The sequence below is a fragment of the Olea europaea genome, chromosome 6, assembly GCF_002742605.1.
Source record: "Olea europaea var. sylvestris chromosome 6, O_europaea_v1, whole genome shotgun sequence".
NCBI lineage: Eukaryota > Viridiplantae > Streptophyta > Magnoliopsida > Lamiales > Oleaceae > Olea > Olea europaea.
This window is the reverse complement of record NC_036242.1, coordinates 9,696,998-9,709,311: the sequence shown is the minus strand read 5'-3', so window position 1 is coordinate 9,709,311 and position 12,314 is coordinate 9,696,998. Positions and strand designations below refer to the sequence as shown.

Genomic DNA, 12,314 nt, shown 5'->3' with positions numbered 1-12,314 from the left:
TTTCTTGTTTCTCAATCTTTGACAGATGTAACGAATTATTTTAAGTTCTCGATTCCAAATATTACCTAAAAGTAGACGACAAGTGTTAGCTTTTAATGTAGACAATGTACATCTCGTTGAATCAATCTTTTTTCGCCACATTGTGTATAAAGGGAATCGAACCCCCTTCTGTTGCGGTCTATTTTTGAGAAGTGGTTTTATGAAATGTGATTCTCTGAATGTGCGGTTAGAAATTAAGAAAAATGTGAAAATGATTTTTTTTTTTTTTTCAAAAAGTGTGGTTAAAAATGGGTTTGAAGAAAAAATGATTTTGTATAAAATCAGTTTCAAGCAAAGAATAAGGTATTTATCAATTTTTTGCTTTTAAGAATTGGTTCGTTAATACTTTTTATTGCATAATGTCGCCATTATAATTGCAGGTTTCAAACTAGAAAACTCGGACATAAATAACTTTTCTATCCTATTTTTGTATTTGTTTTGGTAAGTTTCGAAAGACAAATTGGTTTTCCGTTGTGAATTAAAACCCAGATTTTCTTGTAAACCGTGTTCACTTCTAGCAGGAGGGGAGATTTGTATTGAAAATGCTCTTCCTTATATTCTTATGTATTTTTTTTCCCTAACTTTTAATGTTGTATATTGTCTATTTATTTTGTCGTTGTTCGACGTGAAAATTTAGCCCCCATTTGTTTCCCATTATTTATCCATTAAAATGAAAAATATGATCATTATCTATCACATCAAGTTACCATATTTGACTTTCTATCTCTTGTGTTGGACCCTTAACGACTATATTTTTCATTCTCATTTTTACATTAATGTGTACCAAACCTTACTCTTTAACACTGTAAAACATGGATTTGTTGGTTCTCTCCCAAGAAAAATCAAGTAAAAGTAGATTCTTGAATTCAAAAATGTGATGGGCAAAATAAATCATTGTCGTCGTCTCTTCATATTAATAAATTTATTAGATAAGGATGGACGGATATACGAAAGGATAAAGATATATAAATCATGTGTGCCAAATATTATGTACCCTGTTTGACAATCATTATTTGGAAAAAAATGAGTTTTGAATAATGATTTTTAGAAAAATGTGTGGTTAAAAAAGTAAGAAAAAGTTTTGAATTTACGTGTAAAATATTTTAATGTGTGGTTAAAAATGAATATGTAGAAAAAATAGTTTGAAAAAAATAGTTGTCAAACAAGGACTAAATCACACATTAAAATTTAAAATCATTTTCCTCACTTTTCTTTTCAATAACACGTTTTTTAATAAAATAACATTACACGTAAATAAAAAAAATTTTAATCTTTTTTTAGTCACACATTTTTTTAAAAACTACTAGTCCAAAATACACTTTACTCAAATTTCTTATTATAATGAGGGTCGAACATGGGCTTATTATTTTTAACAAGAAAAATAATTTTAGAATACCGCGTAGGATATGCCAAATAATATTAATATTTATTTCTTCGTAACTCGAAAAAGACATGAAAGACAAAAAGTCCATTTCACAATATTCTTTTCCGGATTTGCATTTTTATTTTATAGTTAGCCCGTAAGCAATTTATCAACTTGACTTAAAAATATTCACAAAAGAAAAGATGATGAACATGACAAACAACGAGGATTCTCGATTTTCGTGTGATTCAAAAAAAAATCTCAACTTAGACAAAAATAATTTTCTAAATGTTGATAGTTTCTTTTATAATTTTTTTTTCTACCATTATAAACTCTCTAGACTTGTACCGTAATTATCAATATATTTCTTGGTCATTATCTTATCTAAAACTTAATATATGAAAACACTGGAAAAATTTTTCCTTGTATTAAATTAGGGGGGTTCAAACAAATAAGGAAAGGAATCGTGCCAAGGTTGTGGTGTAAAGATCAAAGCAATGAAAAAAATCATATATAATGTGAAAATTAATTATTAATTAGCTGTTACTATACATTTTATTATTAAAAAAAAAAAGTTGAACCCCAACCTTGAGGGCCCCCACCGCCCTGTTTCTAGAGTTTTGTGATGGTGGTAAATCGCGGGATGTGTCACAATTGGCCAGGAACAAGAGCTGTCTGTACACTGCGCCTACAAGGAGTTCAATTCCATGTTTCAGGAATCGAATCCCCACACTGCGGCTGCCAGCAAGGCGTGAGACAACCTCACTCCTGTCATTTGCACCACTGGACTATGTCCTGAGGGCTACATTTTATTATTCTTATAATCTCTTATGGTGCATGTACTTTTTAAAAAAATAAAATTGATGTGACAACTTAATTTATATTGATTATTTGATTAAAAATAGTTTGTTGAGATTTGATTTATTAATAAATATTTAAACTAAAGAATCATTTATTTGTTGATAACACATAAAAGGCACGCAAGAAAAAAGAAAAAAATGTTGAAAGAAACTTAATTTTGGGACTGAAAAAAACAATTATAATCTCTTACGGTGCATGTACTTTTTAAAAAAACAAAATTGATGTGACCTTAACTTAATTTATATTGATTATTTGATTAAAAATTGTTTGTTGAGATTTGATTTATTGATAAATAGTTAAACTAAAGAAAATATTTATTTGTTGATAACACATAAAAGACATGCAAGAAGAAAAGAAAAAAAAAACGTTAAATAAAGAAACCGTTGTAAAAAGAGAAGAAAATATAAGAGAACAGAGAGAAGTCAATAGACTTGTGTATATTTTATTAAGAACCAGAGCCCTATATTTATAAGTAAGAATTAGGGATACAATGGTAATAATTTATAAGATTGCAGGGTAAAATTGTCATTCACTAACAAATCCTAATAAACTTACAATTTACAACACTCCCCTTGAATGGAGACACGTTACAAAATATTTGCCCCGTTAAAACCTTATTTGATAAAAATTCAATGAGACAAAAAAATCAAACGAAAAAAAAAAGAATACAATTATTTTGGAGTATTAAAAATAAATGGTGTATCATTAAAACTTTGCTAAAAAAATTCAGTAGGATAAAACATATACGAAGGAAAAAGAGTACAGCTATTCCCCCCTGATATTGATCACTGAAAATCTTTAAGTCGATGCATACCAATCTCACGAACTAATTTCTTCAATGTCGATGTTGGCAGTGCTTTGATGAATAAATCGACTACATCATCACTTGAGCGAATTTGTTGGATCTTGATGTCGACATTCTTTTGAAGCTCATCTGTATAAAATTATATTGGAGAAATATAATTCGTCATGTCACATTTGATAAAGTCTCCTCTAAGTTGTGCAATATAAAAATACATTGCCTTCATACAAAATTGTTGAACTATCTTTTGTTAAAATTAACCTGCATGATACTTGAATATGATGGGTCATTTTTCTTAATCATACACATTATCGGGCTATTTCATAGATTACAATAATTTCAAAACAATTCGAGGTGTTATTGTCAATAATTGCTTTACAGATCTCCATGATATAGTTGTTCCTCTATGTGTAAACACATATCCTGTTTGTGATTTAGTTTTATATGAGTCGGATAGATAACATGTATTTGCATATCCTACTAAAGTAAATCCCGACTTTTAAGAATAAAATAATTTCAAATCAATAGTACCCAAAAAATATGTGTAACATAATTTCAATGTCTTTAAGTTGATGTAGAACTATATCTTGCAATGAGATTTATAGAAAAAGCTATATCAGATTAAGTGCAGTTTGCAAGGCAAGTCAGTGCTCCAATTGCATTAAGATGTAATGCTTCAGGATGAAGAATATTTTATCAATCTTCGAGTGGACAAAATGAATCAAGTGATCAAACAACCATAAGTGATGCCAATGGATGTGTATTATCCATATAAAAATGATTTAAAACTTCTTCTGTATATGTAGATCGAAACAATAATCATTCTGAAAAATGTTCAATTTACAACTCGAGATAGGATTTGATTTTTTTTCCAAATCATTCATTTCAAATTCATTTTTCAAATAATCTGCAGTTTTGTTGAGCATTTCCAATTAAATTCAAATCATCAACATAAAATGCACAATTATAAATCTAATTTTTTTTTTTATGAAAATGCATGAGCAGACATCGTCATTTTTATAATCATCATTCAACAAATATTCGGTAAGACGATTATACTACATGCGTTCGAATTTTTTTAATCCATATAATGATCTTTACAATTTAATTGAAAATATGATTTTAGGATATATATTATTTGAGTTATGCTTCATGCATATTAAATCTTTTAGAGATAACAATAATAGTCATGCCAGATGAGTAGATCATCACGTATTTCAAATTTGATATATCGTCAAGATAACATGATATAGACTCGTGATTTCATCCATGACGATCTTTGTGAAATTCATTATGTTGAGAGTCGTGCATTACACATTACGATTTCATTTTTATCATTTCCTTTTCGTATAGTATATACCTTTAGACTTTCGAACTACATGCCCAAAAATTTCCCGTTTTTCTAATAAATTCAATTTAGTATTGCATCCTTTTTATTTGGCCAAACATCATTTCAATCGATATATTTCGATGTATTTATTACGATTCCTCGCTATTCATAATATGATGCAGTGCGTCATGTGTAAAAATATTGTCAATAACTTTTTTTTTCTTGTTCTATTATATTTCTTTTCCCAAAATGACATAACTTATTCAAATATTTCAATTTTAAACATATCAGGTACCTAAACCTTATATGGGGCTTTATAACTTGTTTTGTCCAAATACTAATACCAAGAGTATATGCCTCCGAATGAGACCATCATTGATAATTGCTCAATTTCGTTTGAATTTGTATTAGAATCGAACACTGTCGCGCTTTAGTGCCTGCCATAGATATATAAAATATAATGCCATCAAATTGTCCTCCTAGGACAACAATTCTTGTTGAAACATTTAAAATTGGTGTATGAGGTATTGTTGATCTCTTTGATTAATAAATACATTCAAAAATATTATTTTTCGAACTTATGATTCGAATTATGTTCTATTAAGATTTAAATAATGATGCATTTGTTCATTATTTCTAGCTTCTTAATTCCTCCACCTAATGCTTAGAGAATTGTACAATCAAAATTGACAATCATTTTTTTAGTGTTATAAAATATTTCCAATTTAAGATTATAATTCAAACTACGTATTTATTCTTAGCATTCTTTATCTTCCATCTTAGTGGAATGTGGTGTTCAATTTTTAGATATACTGCACTATCAAAATAATTAGATAGAAAAATTAGGATCTGACCCTAAGTTAATTATAATAGGGAGAACTATGATTCTGGCATGATGTGTAATAGAATTATGTAAATAAAAATGAAAAATGCTTTGTTCTCAATTAAATTAATTTGAGGCGTTTAACAAACAACAGTGTTAAACTATTTATCGACATCCCAATTAACACTTATTAAAATGTTAAGATTTATGCACATTAGCATTACACAAGATACGATATTTATTATATAATTGAAAATTATGCTCAAAATATTTAAAATTTGAGCAATAATTTCATAAACTTCAAGGTGCGAACATCATACAATCATCTAGTATATGTATCAAATCTATTAGATATAAATAATGTTTATATGATCGACATGGTGAGTGACATGACACCATATATTACCCTTATTAATTTTCAAAAATATAGGAAATTCAATCCCTATATTAGCCAATGATGTCTAATAATTAATTGTCGATAAAAAGATCAAATTATATATAGGAATTAATTGAATTGATGAATCTTCTGGCTCTTTATTGAATATCTATTTTGAATTTTTTAATTTCACATCATTATTGATCTGATGATGGTCAAACTGGTCATGCCAAATAATTGAACTTTTGGTTCAATACAATGTTTCAAATTTAAATAACTATTTAATCAAATAAAAGACATAGTTGATTCTTAAAAGCATGATTAACTATAGTATATCATATAAAAATTAAAGTTCACATGACAAAGATTGTATGATTTCCTTTAGGGATAAATATGTAATTTTTGTGTTTTTTCATGAACACATTGAAATATAATTCTTCGATATGTATACTATTTCGAGAGTACGCTACATTTTATTATTATTTTTTCAACATCAATATGTCAATATTCTTCCAACCAAAATATTTAAAATTATAATTAAATCTTTTCATGAGCAATCAAATATTATTACAATAAATTATATAAGAATTTACTCTTAAGGAGTAAAAATAAAATTTATGTTATATTGTATGTAATTATGCTCTTCGAGAGCAAATAAAATCTAACAAGAATATTAATGAAAATTATAATGTACTATCTTGTGAGTTGTGATCATATTATATTTTACTATTGATTTTTCAAGAACAATAAATCCATATTCTTTTGAAATGTGGAGAATTTTAATGTTATGCTCTTTAGGAGTAATAATATATTATTATTTCCAATAATAAGTGAGATTGCTACACGTACAGAATTTACCTGCCATAATTTTACCAAAAGACACTTGGCAGCAATATGTCGAATAATGAAAAAAGAGAAAAAAACATATTGACGAACCAGATGCGGTCGTCTAGTGGAATTCTATGAAGATGAATTGTTGATAATAATTATGTAAGAATTTACTCTTCGGGAGTAAAAACATAATTTTATGTTAAATTTTATATCATTATGCTCTTTAAAAACAATAAAATTTAACCAGAACGTCAATATCTAAATATGTATGCAAAAGAGTGGACGTGTAAATTAATAAAGTATTTTAATTCGTGATTTTACATAGAACCATCAATATTCTTCAAAAATATTGAAATTATAATAGCATATTCTTTTTAAAAATATTAATAACGTTGTGTTTTTTCAAGAACACCAACACATTTTTTTTTAAATTAAGCTGTGCTTTCTTCAAGAACACAGCGAAACATATAATTTTCAAGAGTATAGATGCAATATTCTTCTAAAATATTGACATTAATGGTTTGTTCTACCTTTCGATGAAATTTGTGCCCTTCATAAGTAATAATAAGATATTCTTCTGAAATATTTATATAACGTGTGTTGTTTTTCTTCAAGAACATCAACATCATATTCGTTTAAATATAATTTAAATTATGCTTCTTCAGGAGCATTGAGGTAATATTCTTCTGAAATAATGAAATTATAATATCATGCTCTTCATAAACAACTAATATTCTTTTATAATATTATTAATGTTGTACTATTTCATGAGCAACAACATTATACATTATCAATTTAAAATTTATGAAAAAACATCTACAAATATTTAATCAGATTAAAGAATATTAATTACCATATAAATTGGATATTGATTTACTTATAAAAATTAATTACCGCACACACATTAAGAAAAAAATCTCCATATATATGAAGTTAACAAAATTGACTAAGCCCTTGTTTGAGCCCCATTTTTTGGGGAAGAATGAATTTTTGAATAGTGTATTGATGGGAAATGTGTGGTTAAAAAATAAAGAAAAAAGTTTTGAATTTATATGTAATATTATTTTATTGAATAATGTGTGATTGAAATGATGTCAAAACACTGTTGAAAAATGAATTTTTCCAAAAGAATGGGGTTCAAACAAGGGCTAAATCTTTTATTGGCTAAATTTTTTAGCAACATGTAGAAAATACTAAACATGCATGTGAATTCCACATATATAAAATTAAAGGTTGAACTAATATGTGGAAGATTCAAAAAATAGAATTAATACGTTAATAATATGTAGCAAAAATGATTGTGTATAAATCAAAAAGCATGAATTAATGTGATCAGATTACACATATAAACGTGAATTAGAATTAATATGCATACAATGAAAAATGAAGAAGAAGAAGAAGAAGAAGAAGAAGAAGAAGAAGAAGCAACCTCGTTTCGATGCATATGTACATCAAAATATTTCACATGTTACCAAACTAATTTTGCTACACGTGCCAGATAATTGTACTTATAAAAATTATTACTTTCTAACTAATTTACTTTACTTTTGAGAGAATCGTACTGATAACGTGCTATGAAAATAGAAGAAAGGAGAAGAAAATAGAGAGAAATCAATAAACTTGTATTTTATTAAAAATCAGAGCCCTATATTTATAGATAGGAATTAGGGATATAATGATAATAATTTCTATGGTTGCAGGGGTAAAATTGTAATTCACTAACAAACCCTAATAAACTTACCATTTACAATAGAAACTTAATATTGGGACTAAAAAAAAAAAAAAAAAATTGTAATCTCTTATGGTATATGTACTTTTTAAAAAATATAAAATTGATGTGACCTTTAGCTTAATTTATATTGATTATTTGATTAAAAACTGTTTGTTTCGATTTGATTTATTAATAAATATTTAAACTAAAGAAAACATTTATTTGTTTATAACACACTATAAACATGCAAGAAAAAATGAAAAAAAAATTAAAGTTAAATAAAGAAAACTTAATTTTGGGACTCAAAAATCAATATAAAGTGACCACACAAACCAAGCAAATCTATATGTTTTATATTATTATTTATTCAATTATTCCTTTTGAAACCACTGATTTGTATATTGGCAAAAACAGTGACTCGTGTTTTATGAAATATGATTTAAATAAGAAAAATTATAATTATAAATTAACGATATATTAAATACGAGAAATAAGAGTTGGGAAAAGTTGGTTTTTTAGAAAGTCACATTAAACGTTTTTTTTCTAAAATCGCATTGACCTCTTTTTGTGTGGGAATTAACATGCTGATACGAATCTTAAGACAAAATCTTTTGATTAGTAATTCACGTTTTCATTAGAAAATAGCCAAATTTCATGCGCTTGGCCTCTCAAATCTCGCACAATTTTTTATTTTTTTTCTTCCCTAAGGAAACAAGGGATTTCATCATTTTTGTAAGAGGAGGCTCGATCGAAGCTAGGTCATGAATCTGATATGACTTCATTTTTACTACTTAAGCTAAATCCACCACCAAAAATGAAACTAAAAAGTAATACCAATTAGCTCCCATGGCACATCTCCAAGTGGTAAAAGGGGATGGTGGAGAAATCCAGCTTTGCTTGAGGCTGCTGCGTCAAGGGTTCGAATCCTGAAATATGGATTTGGCTCTTGGGTAAGTGGAAGTGTACAAGCAGCCTTCCACCCTATACCCTTGGAAGCATAACCTGCGATTTACCTCCCTTACGATGCTTCAGGATAGGGGTGGTGGGGGACCCTTAAGGTTAGGGTTTAACCTTTTAAAAAGTAATACCAATTAAAGTAAAATCATGAAACTATGAAAAGTTTTAAGTTTAAAGCTTTCTTAAATGTTGGTTGTAATAGTGTTTTGAAGCCCATTTGTCTAGCCTAGGTGTCTTGGTCACATTCTTAATGAGGCTTTATTGCCAAAGCTCTTCAACTTGACACTTCTCAGTATGGTTTATTTCAACGTGAATGGCCCGTTGATCCTATGAGGACGAATTGTGTTGTCATATAATGTCTGTGGATCGTATTATCATACGCTTAAATGAGAGGTGCAACAAAATTTATTCGACAAAATGAGGACAAGTTAATTTTTAGGAAAATTCTAGCTCGGGTTTACAATTTTTAGTTAAACTACTTGAACTGAAAATATTTACACCTTTTTTGACAGATGATGGTGTGACATTCATTTGACCCTTGATTTGAATAATCATTTGTCAAACTAACTGTACAAATAACATAACTCTACAATCTTTGTCTAATGTGATGATGGGTCTCAATTTTCTATGTGGCACCCACATTTCCAACTTATGAAAAGGTACGAAATGGGGCCAATGACAAGTTATTTTTTCTTAAAAATGATGATTATACCCTTATATTTTATTAAACAAAAACTTGAGAATGACAAAGAGCCCACTCCCATACCATGTATGGAAGTCGAAAGAAAAAGAAGACAGAAGGCAACCCTATGATGTATGCTACTAATGTTGCACTTGCACTACATGTCACATAGTACAATAATGTTCAAATCATCACTAGTCCAGATTAGATTAGTCGACTCGAGAGATCCCGAATTATGCCACCTTATCCCAATAATGTCAAGCATTTGCTACATGATATTTAAATATTTTTGTTATCTAATTCATCAAATTTAACATATTATTTCATCGTGTGAGCCGTAACATTACAAAGAACATGATTGATTAACTCTTCTCGCGTTGTCCAATGTTTGAACTTCCATATCCAATCCCCATATAAGAATTCTTTTAAAGACAATTACTCCATCATAAAAGACTTAGACACATAATATGGCTTTACGTAAAAACGAACCTAAAAACACTTCTTAAGTACTTAAAAGCGGAATTAATTGAATATTTATTTGTTTTAATTGAACAACTTTGGGTTAAAATTGATAAAATTTTTCGGCATCTCTTCATTTTCCCAGCTTATCAGTTTTTCTACCTCCTTAACTCCATATGTCCATTCAATTTCCATGTTCATAAATTTTACAAGCCTTCCTCTCCTATATATATGTATGTATCCTAGTCTCGTTCAATATCTCACAAGCACAAAAATCTCTCAATTCGAAACTAGGAAAATTATCGACTATGGCTTGTACTTCCAATCTCCTTGCAGTTATGCTGACTTTGCTGTTGGTATCGACCCTGGCACGAGCACGTAAACTTGAGTCGACGTCAACCCTTTTAGCGCGTCTTAAATTGGACGAAGAAGGATCGTCTTCTTGTTGGGATGCGATGTTTGAACTCCAATCTTGCAGTGGAGAAGTGGTGCTGTTCTTTATCAATGGAGAGACACATCTGGGGCCGAGATGTTGTGATGCTATACGAATAATCGAGCACCAATGCTGGCCTTCGATGCTTGGATCCCTAGGCATCACGGCCGAAGAAGGCGACATTCTACGCGGCTTCTGCGATGCAAGTGTTGACTCAGGCTCAAGCCCTGGCTCCACCACTCTGACCACTAATCTCACCACTTGCCCCTCATCGACTCCATAGTCTTACACGGTTCATATTGTATATTGTGATCACTGCACTATCAAAATGATGAAGTATTATTAGCAATAACAACAAGAGCCATGGCTTTATTATTCTCGTATTTGATCTTTGATAATGTTACCATTTCATCAATTGAATCGTTTGAATTGCTTTATAACGCACTTTTAGTACTTAGAAGGTTTGAATCGAGTGTGGTAACTTATAAATTGTTGAAATTTCTTCGAATTCTACTAGCTTATAATATAATTGTCAAACGATTGAACAATAAGCTGCCGAATTGGCCTATTTTTTGCCCGTTTCAGTTGAAGTCTTTTGAGAAACGAAATATGGATCTAGCACGAGGGCAAAATGCAAGAATTTCCGTTTTTTTCTTATATAACATAAGCTGAAGCTTCATCTGAACATTCAGTTGAGCAAAAGCCGAAATATATGGAACAACCGTAAAAGAAAACTCATTTTCTGGTACAAAGCATTGTTTAATTTGTAGTTAAAAATTCTTGTGAGGTATAATTTGTTCCCTTAATTGATCAACAAACACAATCAATGACTAGTTACACTCGAGTTAATTATGCAAGTTGGAGAATCTTTCAATTTTTTTCTCCTCACATCAGCTGTGATTGAAAATAAAAATTACGGTTTTCTCGAAAAAGGGATCGACTTAAAACCGTATACAAAGAAAATTGCGCTACTTATAATATTTCCTTGCGTATTTTGTGCAAATAATGGTTGTAGCAAGATCACTTTTTTTGAATCTTTTCGTGTACTTCCTCCATCCCATTTATATAGTTTTGTTTTGTTTTTCACACGGATTAAAAAAAAAATTTATTTAATGTTATTGAAAAAGCAATTTTTGCCAAAAACTTTCCTAATACCTGTAAATTAGATAAGAATATATTAATAAATGAACAAAACAAAATATTTTCAATAAAGAAATAGGACTATATAGTTGAGGAAAAAAAATGTTAATAATAAGGAAAGATGCGGAGTATTATTATGACTTGGTAAAAGGTCAACTCTTTTACTATTCCCCTTGCATAAAACTAGGATCCATGTTGATGCCACATGCGATTGTTAGTATGTTCACGTGCCAATTACATGATGACACCTTCCAAGAAAAATGCTGACTCATGTATTCCTAAAGGACCGCATCTAGCGTGCACAATGTAAGTGGATTTGAGTTTTCAAATTCTTTTTTTTTTTTGTTAATATCAAATTTCATTTTTAAATAATTATTTTTGAAATAATAGTTAACGATAACTCAAATATCCATAAAGTCGTGAGGTCGTGTATAGGAGCTAAAGTCTGTTCAATGCTAAAAGGTTAAAGAAGTTGGTGACTTAATGATAAGGAGGAGACAATCAAAA

General features: G+C 29.1%; 1 protein-coding gene across 1 annotated transcript; it reads left to right on the top strand.

Annotated features, from left to right (window-relative positions):
- Positions 1 to 10,449: 10,449 nt before the first annotated feature.
- LOC111396487 (egg cell-secreted protein 1.1-like) lies at positions 10,450 to 11,051 on the top strand. The gene has a single exon (XM_023022911.1). It carries the CDS (start codon positions 10,543 to 10,545, stop codon positions 10,948 to 10,950), a length of 408 nt encoding a protein of 135 aa, XP_022878679.1. The 5' UTR covers positions 10,450 to 10,542; the 3' UTR covers positions 10,951 to 11,051.
- Positions 11,052 to 12,314: the final 1,263 nt, after the last annotated feature.

Bases quoted from the DNA above. Each gene is read 5' to 3' on its own strand.
- LOC111396487 (XM_023022911.1), top strand. From the start codon at position 10,543: ATGGCTTGTACTTCCAATCTCCTTGCAGTTATGCTGACTTTGCTGTTG.